The sequence below is a fragment of the Spermophilus citellus genome, assembly GCF_964194105.1.
Source record: "Spermophilus citellus genome assembly, chromosome: 8".
NCBI lineage: Eukaryota > Metazoa > Chordata > Mammalia > Rodentia > Sciuridae > Spermophilus > Spermophilus citellus.
The window spans coordinates 20378511-20395618 of NC_138189.1; the positions used below are offsets into that span (position 1 = coordinate 20378511).

At 33.9% G+C, this 17108-nt stretch overlaps 1 protein-coding gene across 2 annotated transcripts in view; it reads left to right on the forward strand.

Moving 5' to 3' along the window:
• TBC1D19 (TBC1 domain family member 19) overlaps positions 1 to 17108 on the forward strand; it is a 146475-nt gene that overhangs the window by 12861 nt on the left and 116506 nt on the right. For both annotated transcript variants that reach the window (XM_081303212.1, XM_081303211.1), the window contains exons 2-3: positions 10738 to 10810; positions 11656 to 11701. In XM_081303212.1, the coding sequence (XP_081159338.1) occupies positions 10738 to 10810; positions 11656 to 11701 (119 nt within the window). The remainder of the gene's footprint in view (positions 1 to 10737; positions 10811 to 11655; positions 11702 to 17108) is intronic.

A 17108-nucleotide genomic window follows, 5' to 3' on the forward strand; every position in this document is an offset into this window, starting at 1 on the left:
TGTGGGGGGCTCTGTTATTTGTTCTAGGAAGGGGTGCTAGTCAGTTACCAGCTACTCCATACTACTTGGAAATATACATTTCATTTTGTGAGAATTGAACAAGATAATATACCTTCATAGTAAGTGCTCTTTAAAAGGAAGACTGGGTGTTCTTTACAAATCCAAACAAAATATCACTTTTAAAAACTTAAATCCTCTATGTTTAAATCCTCTCATTGCTTTTAGAAGAGCTAAGTACAAATGTGATTTTTAGATTTTTTCCCCTGCCAACGACTCTTTTAGCGCATATAAACATTGACTATATTGTAATATATCCTCATATAGAGTGAAGTATTTTCTAGAAAGGGGAAATTTTTTTGTTTTCCGAATATTTCTGAGTCAATAAGTCAACTACATCTTAAAATTGAATTTCCTCATTCATCTCCTAGACATTGGGGTGGTAGTCTAATTCCAAATTTGATTTCTAGCACATATCAGAATTATTATTTTGTTTTGTTATTCATTATTCTTATTTAAAGTGGATGTTGGATAAAACCCCAAATGTTATTTCTGTTCCATTAAAATTTTAATAAGTCTTGTTACTCAGATTATCATTATAAATAATAGGATTGTGAAAGGAAGGAACCTGAAAAGATAGGCTTTGAAGAGAGAGGGAACAATACAACTAATAGGCTGTTATCATTTATTGGAAACCCAGAGCATCTCATTATGGCATCCCTTGCTGAAACTTACAAAATTATATCTCAAATATACAGGATCTACACTGGTATTGAAAATTCTATACCATGATTACAGTTTAATATCTTCTTTTTTGATATCTCTTTAGGGTAGGATTTGGCCTTCAATAAAAGAAGACCTAGATTGGACTACTACAGTTGACATGTTAATAATTGAGTGATTCTGTATTTGGCATGAACCAGGAATTGATGACATATTTACCCATTTCTACTTTGTCTACTTTTGTGTCCTTTACTTTATTTACTTGTGAATAAATGAATGATGACATACAGGATTTCAAAATAAAGAAGTGTTTTTATTTGTTTTTTGTGGTGCCTTGTGTATGCTAGGCAAGCACTTTGCCAATTGACCTATATCTCCAGCCCCAGGAAGTTCTTGCCTATGTGTAGTATATGTATTTGAGGTAGATGATACATATTAAAATATGGGTTTGCTTGTGTAAGTAAAACTCTTGTTTCATTGAGATGTTTAGAAAAGGTCATGCTGGGTTCCTGAATTCGCAAGACCAAGTTGAAATGAGGTGGAAAAGACTGGTTATTAGATGTGAACTGAAATTTTTTTCAGGCTTAAAGTACATCATGAAAGGAGGCCAAGAATAAAGATGTGAATGAAGGTGGAGAAGACAGTCAGTGCTGGCAGAAAAGCTGGTCAGTTTGGGGATGTCAGCAAAAGAAAGCCAGTGAGGGATTCATCTTCAGGTGAGAGAAGCCAGAGCAGGACTGGAATTATTCAACACAGATTGAGTAGAAGGCACAGCCAGCTTTTAGAGAGCCAGAATCTCCAACTGGAAACTAAAACTTATTCATGGCTACAGCATTTGTCCACTGTGACTTCCAGGATTACAGATCTACAGTTTTAGAAAGAACCAAATATTAGGAAGAAATGGAGATACCTAATTCAACATGTTTTAATTGAGCATCTCATTTGTGATAGCAATGGACTCTTGAGAGAAATTAAATGAAGTCCAGACCAAAAGCTAATTATAAGAATGTTTAGGAATTGATGTGGGAAAGGGCATTTTATCTTTTTTATTTTTTAGTAGCACTTCTCTCTGAGGTTTTTGTTTATACCCCTAAATGTACTGTGAGTTCCTCAAAAAAAGGAAGGTATCATGTTTTTCTTTTTATACCCAGCAACTGTCCCATTGGAAGCATTCAATTGATTATTGAAAAACAATACAAAGGAATAGGGCATATTCTATTGAAAGGAACTGTCTGGAGATCTAAAAAGTCTGGAAAGCTTCAAGGTGGGAGGGTGGGAGTGAGTTCCTATTGTAAGAGCACTGGGTTTATAGGGTCTCTCTAGACAGATAAGATTATATAGATTGGGTAGGACCAGATTTTTAGAGGGTTGTAAATTTCTGAATAAGTTTGCCTTGATGCTACAGGAGTGAAGGGCTTCCTGAGGTATTCTGAGCAGAGTGAAGGAATGGGATTGTTTTTAGGAAACATTAATCTGCCGCTAATGAGCAGGATGGATAGAATCAGAAGCAAGTGCTTTAGTTTCAGCCTCTTGTCTTTTCTTTCCCGTGTTTCTTTGGATCTTTGGCTGTTCCACAAACTGAGAGCACATGAGGCTGTTTCCATGCTGTTGTCTACTCTTTCCACTCAGCCTGTGTTGCTTTGCTTCTGTTTTTCAATTTTTTTCAGTAAGAATTGTTCAGTTTTCTATAGATGATACCTCTGTTGTAACATATTTTCTTTCTTATACTGGCTTTTAAAATATTGGCTCTCTTCCTTACTATACTAAAAGTTTCAGAGAACAAAAACAATGTCTTAGTCCTCTTCCGTTTTTCATGGGTTGCAGGTTGCAGATTGTAGGTCTGTCCAAGAAATCATTAGTACATTAAAGAGTGGATAAAAATGCATTAATTAAATGCTATGTAATAGCTACTGTGCTGCATCTTGATATATATATATATATATATATATATATATATATATATATATATGAAGAAAGAAAGACTTTTCTTTAAGAAGCTTTTAGTCTAGTGCAATGGTTGTTCAAGCCTGGTCAGTGGAACCCTGGTGGTCCCTAAGACCACTTCAGAGCACAATTATTTTATAATAACAATAAGCTATTTTTGCCCTTTTTTACAGTATAATGGCAATAGTGATGGGTTCAATTTCTAATATGTAAATCAAGACACTAATACCAAACTCTCTAGTAGTCATTATGTTCTTTACCATCACATACTTACAATGAAAAAAAAAAAGCCAGTTTGACTTCAGTGTTCTTGGTGAAACAGTAAATAATTCATATTATTAATTATCATCCACTGAATACACATCTTTATAATATTCCATTTAATGAATGGAAAGTATGCGTAAGTCACTTCTGCTGCACACTGATAGAAGGTGGTTATCTAGAAAAAAGCATTTATGAGATTGAGTTCCAAATTGAATTGCTGCTTTAAAAAAAGAAACCCTTGAGTGGCTGACCAAAAACTATTGTTATTCATACTCACTTGTATATATAAATATGTACATGGATATATATAAGCATATATAAATGCATGTAAAAGAAACCCTGTACTTGTTAAATCATAACTCATCATCCCCTCCCCAACCCCTGAAATTATCATTTTACTTTGTATCTTTGTTTATATATTCATGTATATATTAATATATATAAATATATATATACACACAATATACACATTATATATATATATCACATGTATGTTGTTATTTGTTACAATTCATGTTGTCATTAAAAAATATTTGGCTGATTTTTTAAAAAGATTAGTGAAGTTGAGTCTCTCACTTCAAAGGAAAGTTTTATGTGTTGCCAATGACAAAATTCAAGCTTTAAGTAAAAATTAGAGTTTGAAAACACTGTGAACTTGATGGCTTCTCAATATTTAAAAATGTTTTTGATGATATTGGTGGTAATATTAGTGAATGTTAGTTTTTGATACTATTTAATGAAATGTTTCAGCCACATAACCTAGTTAACCAATATATTTGAACACACATGTTACAGAATCATATATAGGTAAGAGATCAAATTGCAAGGCAGATCAATGCATTTTTATGTTTAGAATATGAAAAATTTATTGTCAGATTCCACATCACAACTAATTTTTGGAAAACCACTACTTAATCAAATTTGTAAAAAAAAAATTCAATATTTTCTCAAATGAAAATATCTCCAGTTATCTGAAAAGGATAGTGAAATATTTCTCTTTTTTCCATATATATGTGTGTATGTGTGTATACACACATACATACACACATATGTGTTTTTGTTTCATGTATATCAATGAATGTATATCAATTTTGTTTCATGTATAATCAATCAAAACAACACAGAACCACATATTAAATACCATGTCAAATTCAAGAATCCATCTGTGTTCTATTAAGCCAAACATGAAAGAGACTTGCAAAAATGTAATATAGTATCTCTTTTCTTAATTTTTATTTCTGAAAATCCAGTTACTTTAGATAAATTATTTTTAAGCTAATATAGAAGAGCTTTATTATTCTTATTTTAAAATGAATTGGACTTTTTTTATTTTAGTAAAATATACATAAATAAAAATAAATTTATAAATTTATTTATAAAAATAAAAAAAACACTTTAACCACTAAGTGTACAGTTTTTTGGCACTAAGTACGTTCAGATTGTTGGGCGGTCATCACCACTATTCATCTCCAGAACCTTTTCATCTTAACTGAAACCCTTTACTTGTTAAATCATAATTTCTCATCTCCTTCCCTACCCCCCGACAATCACCATTCTACTCTGTGACTCTGAGTTTGACTTCTCTGGTACTTCTTTGTGACTGTTCTATTTCACACACCATGGTGTCATGAAGGTTCATCCATGTTGTAGCATGAGTCAGAACTTCTTCCTTTTTAAAGGCTGAATAATATTCCATCGTGTGCGTATACAACATTTTTTTCATCTATCCATCCACCCATTTATATTTGTGTTGTTTATACCTTTTGGCTACTATGAATAATGTTGATACAAACATTGGTATAGAAATATCTGTTTGAGTCCCTGCTTTGATTTTTTCAGGTATGTACTCAGAAGTAGAATTCCTGAACCATGTTTAATTTTTTAAGGAATTATGGTACTAATAAGCAATTATTTAAAATTATTTGTGTTTTAACTTCTAATGCTGTAAGTATCAATACATGTAATTCATATAAGCAAAAGCACTCTGGAGTCCTCAATAATTTTTAAGATAATGAAGATCTGAGACTGAAAAGGTTGAGAATCAGTGGTTCAGTGGAAATAAAGAGCTACAGCAATCAAGGACAAGTTGAACTGGACTCTGCTTAGAGAATGGCCAGGGTGGTAAGAAGACTTGTACAAGGATAAGTTGAAAAACCTGGGAATATGTGTGGCCTTGAGAAGAGAAATTTCAGGGAAGGCACAGCAGCTAGTATTTGAAGGCTTCTCACAGAAAAGGGACTAAATTTATTTTCTGTGACCCAAAGAGTGGTGGTTGCAGATATTAAGGGGAGTAAATTTTAGCTCATAATAAGGAAGAGCTGTCTAACAAAATAGTTCAACCTTAATAGTTGACTAAGGTAGGGATGTGAGCAGTTTGTAGCAGGAAAGCGAGTTTAGAGTTTCTAAGTTTCTAAGATTCTTATCCAGAAAGTCACTTGGAGACTGGAGGCAGGCCTTACAAGGTTAGTTGACATAGAGGAACTCTACAGGCCCATCTAACCCTGAGATTCTGTGCTTCTTTGGGCGTGGAATGATTGATGAATCTTAAAATTAAATGACAGCCTAGTGAGAAGTGGAGAGGCCAGGTCTCGCTAGAGGGAACTAAGTTCTCCGGCTCCTGTGTGTAGACTTCCCTATGCCTGTTGCATGGAGTGCCCCCCAGCCTGCCTCGCAGTGTCTTTGGCAGAGCTGCTACTTCAGTTCTTTGCCTCTCCAGTTTCCTTTACTCAATAAAGTTAGAAATATAAGATTTCTAGTAACGGAGGCTTTGAAGTAAGACTGTTGCTAGGAATAGAAACTAGGTGTGTGTGTGTGTGTACGCGGGGGGGGGGGGGGGGGGTGTTTTGGTGGAAGGAAGGCCATATGTTTTTAGGGTACAGAAAGGTGGAGGATATCAGTATGGGTGAAGGATATATGCAGGGCCATAATTATGAGTTTATTTTATGCTCTCTTGTTGCAGTGTATTTTAGCTCTCTTGGTGAGCTAGAGGCATTTTGTTTAAGAGAAATCTTAATGTTTGTTGTAGATATTTTTAAAATCTCTACCTTCAACCCCCTATCTCCTTCCCTGACAGTCTTTTGTAAATATTTAGCCCATTTCCATTTGGGCACATCTTATATTATGTAGCCTAAAAGTAATTGAAAATTTTTCTACTTGAATAATTTAGTTTAGGTATTGTTTTCCCTATTAAATAAAGAAACTAAGATGTAGAGAAGTTAAATTACATGGTGAAGCTATTAAATAAGGCTGGGATTATTCCAGAACTTTTAATGCCATTAGTCCCAAGTAGTTTTCAAACTGTGCTCTATTTTATCCAAGGATTCTGAAAATTCTATTCATTTAAAAACATTTAATTTAAAAGTTATAGGAAGAAACAACAGTCTTCTAAACGCATTAAGTATCAAACCTTTAGTACATAGTTCACTACTCTGCTTCTAAATTTAAACTTGTTGACGGATAGATCCCAGGAAAAAAAGCTCTATCTCTTGTTTAATCTCTCTTCATATGTTTGGGAGAGCCTATAAATATGCCATGGATGAGGAAGAATGTAATGCTGTGCTGGTTTTTAAAAAACATTTGGACTTACACATGTTTTCTCAAGGTACACTGTGCAAGTGAGGATTCTACTGCAGCAGGTTTGCTGTGCTTGGTGTTGGCCAGGGAAGGGACCCATGCATGAGCTTAGTGTAGTCCCTGGCATGGCATGCTGTTGTTATACGACAACTGGGCCATGTGGCAGTAATACTATGTTATACATAGTGTTAGCAGTTGTAAGGGCTGGAAGCTCTTTGTCTGATTTTTTATATTTGTGATAAATAATTTTTGTATCTATCTTTCAAAAAATTTCCAACTACTTCTCTTTAAATTTCCTGTATCAGTTTAATTTGGGACTGTGCTGAAGTTGCCAGGAAAGCTATTAGAAATGCTTATGTTTACCTTTGTGAATCAAAAATTTTCTCTACACAAGCAACCAAAACACAATACAAAAGTAAATTAGATATTGAAGCTATATTAGAATAAAGTTGTATCTTTTTAGTGTTAATTATGACATTAGCCATTGAGAAAAAAGCCTTATTTGTTTTTATTGCATAATAATACCAATTTCATTGTATTTTACACAGTAGAATTCCTAATAATATTTAGATTTATTTGCAAAAAGAGTTATGCTTCTAAGTCATGTTCCAGAATGGTTGTGCCTTATCGTGTTGTCCTCTTTGTCTTCACTGTCCTGCTTTTTTATTTTATTTTATTTTATTTTTTAAATTCTTGGTGGTGCTGGGGATCAATCCGAGAGCCTTGTGTATGGTAAGCACAGAACTGCAACCCCAGCCCACTGTCTTGCTTTTAAATCTTAAATATCTGAGGATTTTTACAATTAGCTTGGATGGTTAGTGAATTTGGTTTGCCTTTAGTATAACAAGTATATCTAGGAAGTCTAACAACCTTGAAATATCAAAAATGTTTAGAAAGGTAAACCACATTCTCTTTTCTCTTAAAATTCTTTAAATTGTGCTCTCTGATTCATTTCCAAATACAGGCTAGTAAAAGAAAGCTTATTTCCTTTTGAATAATGAGCAGGAATTTTACAGCTTTTAAAATATTTCCTGGGAACAACAGATTGGAAACCACTCTGTTTAGTTAAAAATAATTTTATGAAGTTCCTTGTTTGTTTTGGAAGGAAATTGGCTAAAAAGAATAGAATGTGGTTTGGTCAATGTAATTTTGTCAAACAACACTATCAGGATACCTAATACTTGGGATGCAAAAAGGAAGAAGACCTGGCTCTTGTCCTTGAATTTGTACTCTAGCCAGAAAGACAAATCCCTAAGCTGAACATTACATTGTAATCTGGTAAATACAATCACAGAGGAACAGTGTTCTGTATTTGCTGGGAGAGTTGGCAAAGGAGGTGGTATTTGAGGGATGTCTTGGAAGCTAGTAGTTGTTTCCAGGTGGTGAGAAAGCCCTTCTATCTGATGACACAATAGAAACAAAATCTTGGAGCCCTTCAGGGACTTGGCAGTTGGGGGATCAGTGAATACAGTTCACTGCAACTAGAGAGTGGAGTGTGTGTGCTGAGGAGGTGTGAGAGGACAGGGGGTGAGGGTGTTGTTCTTGATGGAGCAGCAGGAGGAGATAACATTTGTAGGGAGGAGCTGGGTCTGCACTGTGAAGGAAGGGCTCAACATGCCTGTTGAAAAATTTAAACTTCTTGTGTGTTATGGAGAACCACACCAGGACAGACTTACATTTAGGAAGAAAACACTGGAGGATATATTGTGAAAGGGAGAAATTTGTCCCTTCATTTAATAAATATTTATTGAGTACTTCCTACATGAAATTAACTATTCTAAGTACTTAACAACCGTAAAAGAGAAAACGATGTCTGCTGTAGCTGAGTTTACCAATTTAATGTAACAAGGTGTATAATATGCCAATAAACATAATAAATCAATTAACCATACAGTATATTAGGAGGTAATAAATGCCAAGAAAGAAGAAAAATAGAGTAAGGGGACTTGGAAATGCCAGGTGGGGTGTGGTTGCGGTTTAAGTAAAATGGCAAGAGGTCCAGTTCAGCAGCTGTAATAGTGGTCCAAATAAGAAGTGATGGGGACACAGACTAGAGGCTGGACTTTAAAATGTAGGTTAGAAATAGATTAGAAGACAAATTTCTTCTTTTTCTATTTTGAACCTTTTTATTGTAAAATAGAATCACCCCCAGTTTAAAATCCTGTACAAGTGTATGACTCATTGTTTTAAGGTGAATGACAGTGACAACCACCTTGTAAAAAGAAGTGAAACTGTCAACCACACCAGAAGCCCCACCATTTGTCCATTCCAGTCACAAACCCTGCCCTCTCTGACAATCTGATGTTTATGCTAATCGCTTTTCTGCATTTCTTGATAGTTTCATTAGTTTAAATATATATGCCTGGGTTTAGCTTAGTCTTGTCAATTAAAGAAATTGTGATATGTCTTTTAAGTTTTTTAACTTATCAGTTTCCTCCCTTTTTTTTTTCCCCTTACAATTTATTATCTGAAGAACTGGACCATTTGACTTAGAGATTTCCACAGCTTGGATTTTTCTGATTCTAAATTCATTATGTTACTCAACATGTTCTTCTATCTTTTGTATATCTTATAAATGGACAACTGGACCCAAGGCTTCATCAGCCTTTGGCTTGGCTATAGGTAATAGAGTGTTCTTTCATTGAGAAGCATATACTACCTGGTTCTCTTTTACAATGTTAATAGCTGTTTCTGCTCAATGCCTAGAATTAGTAATTCATTGGTGTTGCAAAATTGTGAAATTCTAATTATATCCTATCTATTTTAGTTATTAGCTGCAGTGCTTTTATAAAGAGACATTTCCCTTCATTTACTATCTGCTTATCTAGTGGTATAGTTCCCATAAGAAAGACAGGTTAAATGCTTTTTTCTTTGTTAACTGGTTTTCATGGCACCGAGTTAGTTCCCTGTCATCTACAGTTTTAGTTAATCTGTCAACATTGTCTTCTTTGTGTGACTTTGCAGATAAAGGAGTGCTAATTGGTGAGTTTTAAAAATTAATAGCTGTTAGCTCCTACCTCTTCACATCTCAGCTACTATATATTGGATTTGGCAAAAGCCCTCCCTATTTTAATTCCTGTTTTAAAATCGGCTCATCATGTGTTCTAGAGGATGTTTGTTAGCTAATTTGGGGCTCTCTAGCATTCACCCACATCAGCTATCCCATTGATGTTTCTGTCTGCTGCTGCTTGTACAGATGTTAATTCCATACAGGTCTTGTGACTGTGTTTGGTCCCAGCTGATTGAATTTTGAGTTTGTGGGGGATATCTTACAACTTAATTTTGTTGTAAATGTTTTCCTTAGGGTTTTAGTTATCTAGTTGCTTGATCTGTTTTTTCCTCCCCGCTATGGAAATCAGGGAGATTAAAAAATGAAACCAAAATGAATGAACAAATAGAAACCCAACTCTCTGCTACCAGTGTCATCTTCCAAAAAAGGGGTCCAGTCTTTGAAGAATTAGGGTGGAATTGAGAATAACTTTGATATTTCTGACATGGAAGATCTGGTGGGTGATAATTTCATGGATGAAGTTTTAAAAATAGAAGAAAGGAGCAAAGTTGTAAATAGAAGACAAACTCAATTTTTGATTTCTTAGGTTTGGAATGCTTATGAAATACCCAAATGGGCTGCTTCTTGAATTTGACAGAGAGTGCTAAATGATGAAACATCAACACCTTGGGAGTAAACAAAGCCATTACAAGTCGGGAAATATATTATTTATGGTAAAAATTGCAGTATGAGAAACCAGTAGAATAGAAAGCATGAACTTGAAGATGAAAGACTGGTAGTTTTAATGTGTTTTTCATAAATATGCACAGTATACACCTATTTACATTTAGTATCAATCCAAAGAGGAAGACATTGTATAAAAATAGATTTACATAGATATATCTTGTGTTTTTGGTCATTAGGTATAGGTGCTATATCTGTTGGATATAATATTAAGTGAATGAATATATAAAATCTGATGTTTAGCATTCATAACTGCTAAACATTTTTTTATATTTTGATTAGACTATAGTGTTCTGTCAAGGAACGTCTGTTTTAAGACTATGTAGGAAAGTCTTCTCTCTCTTATGAGTTATTCCAGATATTTCTGTACATCTCAAAGTGAATTTTTCAAATAATACTCACATTTGGACATTCCTTTTTTAAAAATTGCACTAGCATTATATATCAACCCCAATGATTCACTTTTGATCCCTGTCTTTTCTTCTTCTTTTTCAAAAAACTAGGCCAGCCTTCAGAGACCTGAAATTAAACTTGAATCACTAAAAGAAGACATTAAGGAATACTTTAAAGTATCAGGTTTGTATGTTTTTTCCTAATTCTTTAAGTGTCCCCATACTTCTAGTTACTCATTCAAAATTATAACAACTATGCTGAATAGGTTTCTATCTAGTGATAATTAGAACTATCAGCCATGGTGCAAGAATAAGGAACACTCTGTGCTTTATAATCACTATTAAATATCTTTTTCATCTTGCAAAATGTCCTTAAGGTTGTAAGTGTATTCTTAGTAAAGTACCTTGTCATTTTGCTTTTCACCTGGGACTTTTTTCTTTCTACATTTTTTTTCTACCTCTTCTGTGCTTTCAAACAAAAAGAAAATCTTAATTTTTTTTTTTTTTTGGTAGAACAAGAAAGTTTCTCTATAGAAACCCATGCATATGGAAAATGAAATATTGAGTGATGGTAATTCATAATAATCTGCATCTGTTGTCCAAGAACTTAGTGACTAGTTAATTGTAACTAGTTACTTGTGCCTGTCTGGGTCAGGTGCCAAACTGTTTCTTGCCTTCCCCTTGGCACATTTGTCATAGCAACATCCAAAGATTTTGGCCTTCAGCGAGCACCTTGATAGACGAAGAAGGAAATGTTTCTCACAACTTGAGAAAATGGCACAAAAGTTTAAATTTAAAAATATATCATGTTGATGACTTTGCTACTCAGTATTAGCTGAGGGTCATGGTAAAGGTGTAGTAAGTAATTCCTTAATACCATGTGTTACATAGCATTTAGCACTTGACAAAGTTCTTTCACAAATGAATCTGATGCCAAAGATTTAGTGAGTTAAATTTTGTTAAGATGTATGTTATTTAATGAACTTTATGTTAATATATTTTATTCTTATTTTTATTCCTTAAAAACAGGTTGGGAGAAGAAACTTCAGAATGCTGTTTACAGTGAACTGAACGTGTGAGTTTTTCCCACCTATTTTGAAATACAGTTTTGTTAAGCTATATTTACTTTGTAAGTAACAAAAGTTATGTTTAAAATGCTTACTTGCAAGTCTTGCTTCTTTGGGATATCAAAATATTTTTGTGATGTACTAAGGATACTGGTCCTGAAGTCTACCAAATATATAGTGCATTTTAGCCTAATTCATTATCTGTATGAAGTTATAAAAGTAGCTGCAGATGACCAGGAATTATGTCATTTGTATTAAACCCAGATCTGTTTCTGAGTGTGTGGTTCATGCTGTTGTGAAATTGTTTTACCTTTTACCTTTGTCAGTTTGTTATGAGAGGATTTCCTTTTACCCTTTATAACTCAGAGATCACTGATGTATCATTTCAAATGCAGTAAACATGCTTCTGAAGGAAAAAAAAACAAAACAAAAAAACCCCAAATATCGCTCTGTATGCTCATTGTATTATTATTTCTCATTCATATTTATATGGCATTTCAAGTAAGGTAATATAATTAAAAATTACTACAACCTTGCTTGGTAATTAATAATGAAGAGATTGGTTTTTGTTATCACCAAGAATTTTATATTAACAATTTGGGCTGGGGTTGTGGCTCAGTGGTAGAGCATTTGCCTCACACGTTCGAGACCCTGGGTTCGATCCTCAACATCACATAAAAATAAATAAGTGAAATAAAGGTATTGTGTCCAACTACAACTAAAATATAAATATTTAAAAAACCAATTCACTCATTCAGTATAATTAGGGAATATTTCTTCTAATATTTCAGATAATTGGAGCTTGCTAACATTCTTTTTATTGTCATAATTTTAGATATTACACTTTTTTCTATCCTTACAAACTTACAAATATAAAAACAATTGCCCTTTTTCTTTGCAAAATTGGTGTCATCATTAAGAACGTGTTTTTTTTTTTTTTGTTGTTGTTGTTGTTTGTTTTGGTACCAGGGATTGAACCCTGGGGCACTTTACCGCTGAGCCACATCCCCAGCCCTTTTTTATACTTTATTTTGGGACAGGAACTCACTGAGTTGCTTAAGCCCTCACTGAGTTGCTTAGGCCCTTGCTGAGTTCCTGAGGCTGGCTTTGAACTTGTGATCCTCCAGCCTCAGCCTCCTGAGCCACTGGATACAGGTGTGCACCACTGGGCCTGGCAACATCAGTGTTTTCGCTTCTCTAGATTTACCATCAGGGTCTGTTAAAACATGTAGAACTATTTGCCATCACACAAAATACAAATCCAGAATTTTAGCTTTTGTAGTTTATTCAACATTCTATTATGAATAAATTATTTATTGAGTAACTGCCATGTGCCATGTGCCAGTACTGTGCTAGGCATTGGGGATCTAGAAAGTAAACACAATTCTGCCTTCATGGAGCTTATAGTCTTAGTTCTTATGCCTGTTGGTTTTGTTTTGTTTTGCATTTTTACTGCTATCACTTTATTTGTTTCTAATATTCTAACACTTCCATTTCTAACTTGCCCTCTCTAATCTATAATTAACTGGGAAATAAAATTACACAGCTTAACCAGACTATTTCCAGTTTTTTTTTTTCCTTCTGAAATTAAAAGACACAGATGAAGGCCTGTGGACATATGCTTTAGATACACATTTTTTTTTCTAAATTAATATTTACTTTGCTTATTGCTATCTTCCCCATTGGTTTTTGAATTCTTAAATAATATCAACTTAGGTGCTACCTATTAATTGAAGTTGACTGTGACTATACCTTTGGTGATACTAAAAATCAGAGGAATAGATATTTATCATGACAATAAGCTGCCTCTTGTATATAATTCCAAACATTGGATAATATGAGGATGTTTTATTGATGGTTGCTATTTTTGTGACAATATATTCCTGAAAGCAGTTTTGTGTGGCAGACAGCAGGGACTATCTTTTTTTTTTTTTTTACCTGATAGCAGGGACTATCTTTCATTCATTATCATATTTCCAACATTCTACATGATAGAACTTTAAATAAATATATTTTTAATAACTTGGGAATTTTAAAGGAGCTCGGTAGTACTACCTTTCTTCCTCATTTTGGTTCTGAACAAATAGAAAGTTAAAAAGAAAACAAAATGGCAAATGGAAGGTTGAAATTACACTTTATGACTGCTAAAGATTAAGTAGGAGAGCATAGCTTAGTGCAAGAGCAAAATGAGTGCCTCACCTAAACTCTAAAACTAAATAGACTTTATATTCCAGTCAAATACCAGTGTATCACAGTGAGCATGTTCAGTTTATTCTTCCCAGATTTCAACATTGGATAAAGCATTTAAATTTATCTGTAGTATAGTGAGGACCTGGAGAGAGTTAGGGTGATGGAGTTCTTGTCACAGAGAAAGGCATATCCTAAGTGGGATGAAGTGTCTCCCCTAACATAAGTCAGGAGAATAAAGTGGACTTAGTATATTCTGTACCTTTTTTCATTAGCTGCAACCATTAGATGGATGAGTAAAGAAAGTAAAAAGTAAAGTAGGAGTATTCATTAGGTAATACTAAATAATTGAAGCTAAACATGCATTCATGCCGAATAGGTGTGTGGAATACTTGGACTACACAGATAGGTTAGCTCTTCCCACTTCAGATTGTGTATTTTGGTTAATTATCTTTTCTGTTTATTTTAAGCAATTAGTTAAATATTTATTAACTAATCAGTGTTATAATAATGATAATTGACATTGCTGGCATGCTTATTTTGCACCGGGTGCTATGCTAAGCATTTTATATACATTAGCTTGTTAATGTAGTCTTCATAACAAGTCTATGAAGTAGAATTTGTTATTATTACCATTTTACAGAAGAGAAAAAGGAGGCTTAGACCATATCTTAGTCTTTTTTGTGCTGCTGTAACAGAATACTTGAGACTGGGTAATTTATAAGTAACAGAAATTTGTTGGCTTACAGTTCTGGAGCCTGGGAATTCCAATATCAAGGGTGGTAGCATTTGGTGAGAGCTTTCTTGCTGCATCATCACCATATGAAAGGCACTTGGGCAAGAAAGGGCAAAAGGAAGCTAAACTCTTCCTTTTGTAAAGCCTATGAGGGTAAAGACCTCATGGCCTAATCATTTCTCAGAGGAACTTTAATACTGTCACAGGGCAATTAAATTTCAACATGGATTTTGGAGAAAACAGACATCAAACCATAGTACTCCACTTAAGTAACTTGTTGAAGATGATATATCTAATAAATAGCTGTGTTAGGGCTTGACCTCCAGCTATCTGATTCCAAAATCCATGGATTTTTACTGCGTCTCACATATGTCTGTATTTTATCTTTTGACTGAATTAAAAATATTTTGGAATAAGAATTCTTATATTGTTTCTTTTAGTATCTCTAATAGCATCAAATAAGTGACATTGAGTCTACAAAGTTATTGAGCCACCTACCAATGCTAGCACATGATAAATATTTGTTAAATTGGAGAGACTTAATATAATTATTAATTCTAACCTTACTACAAAGATTTAAATAAGACAGCCGAAATGTACTGATTTCTTTCTGTGTCTTAGTCTTCACTGCAATTTGTGCAGAGCAGATTATGAAGAATTAGATGACTGTTATTTTCCCTTAAGGAATATAAATTAAAGAAGTAAATAAAACTTGAATAAAATCTTGGCTGAGGGATAACTCTTTCCTAGTATGCATTGGCCCTGGGTTTGATCCCCAGCAACATACAAAACCAAAACAAAACAAATGCCTTATTATGTACGTATGTATGTGTGTAAATATATGAATGTGTCTAACATATACATATGTTATAACACAAATAGTCCACTGTTATAGCAGATAAATGTAAATGTCTACCATGCCTTAGAGAGGTATGAGTGTCAAGTAGCAAGGATCCTAAAATAGAAGCTGTTAGGATAATGGGTGCTTACACTAGACCACAAGGTTTTGAGTGAGTCTCTTCATGACTTTCACTGAGAGAGTGCTTAAGCGGTGGACCTGGGTACCTCCAAAATTATGTGGTTCTCTTTTGCCCTCTTAGTTTTAAATGCCACCTTTTGCTTATTCTCCGAGGTAATGAGAATAATGAATGAGTAAGCTAGATAATTATTGCTTTTATGAAACTTATTTCCCCCAGGGGCACACAAACTTTAAAGTGGAAATTAAGGTACAGTAAGTAAAAGAAGCACATAAGACAGGCACTTAACTAGACTTGGGGATGCTATGGTGGCTAACCAAAGGAAACAGTGTTCAGACTGAGATCAGAATCACTGAGCTAGAATTAGTAGAGAGAAAAAGCATTTTTGACAGAAGGGACCAGCACTGTAGAAGTACAGAGGTAAAAAGAATGTGGCACTTTAGAACAACAACAACAAAAAAGTTTGTATGGCTGGATGGTAGAAGGTGAAGGGGTCTGGAAGAATCTAATATGTAGGCAGGGATGTGCTTACTTAAGACTTTGTAGACTGGATCCTAGAGGATTTGGGTCCTATGTTAAAATTTTTAGTGACAAAGATCACATTTGTATTTTACTCATTCAACAATATATTAGTTATCTAGTTATGTGCCAGACATTATATCTGACATTGGAAATACATTTGTTCATAAATAAAGAAAACATGATGCTGATTAACAGTCAAGCAAATTGGCAAGTAGGTTGCCAGTAGTCTGGAAGCAGAGAAAACTGGTTAGGAACTTGCTAGATGAGGGCAAGGAAGGGACTAAAATAAGTTTCTGTCAGTTGGTAGGGAAATATGAGGAATATTGAGGGGGACAAGAAGCAGGAATCAAGGGTGTGATTGCCTAACAAGAGTGTGTTACCTAACAACTCTTTTCTCTTCAAATTACTAAATGTAAACTCTTATGAGGGCAAAATTTTAGTGTGTTTTGTTCACATTTCTATCTCTTTTACCTTGAACACTTAGCTCTTTAAGTATTTATAAATATGAAACACTTTCTGGTTGCCTCTTGTTACTTGTATTTTTGGATAAATTTCTTTGATTATTAAATAACTTAAAATCTTCAGTAAATGCTCTCAATTTTCAATCCTAAATTTTAAAATCTTTTAAAATTTAGATATAATTAAACATATGCCTCTTTATTACACAATGTGAGATAGTTTTAGATTACCTTGTATTTAAGATAAGCGCTACTAAGGTATCTAGAGACTCAGGGTTTTTTTTTTTTTTTTTTGGCAGGGGTTTCCCCAGAGGCCTTCACTTCTATCTCATTGCTCTGCTTTTATTTTCTCATGGCACTTACTACTACCTGATGTTATGTATTTGTTTTCATAATTATTGACTGCCTTTTTTCCTAGAACGTCAGAGGTTGTTCTAATTACTACCATATACTCAGTACTTAGAATGGCTCAAGTATTTATTTATTTTTAATTTTTAAATTAATTTTTAAATTTATATATGACAGTGGAGTGCAT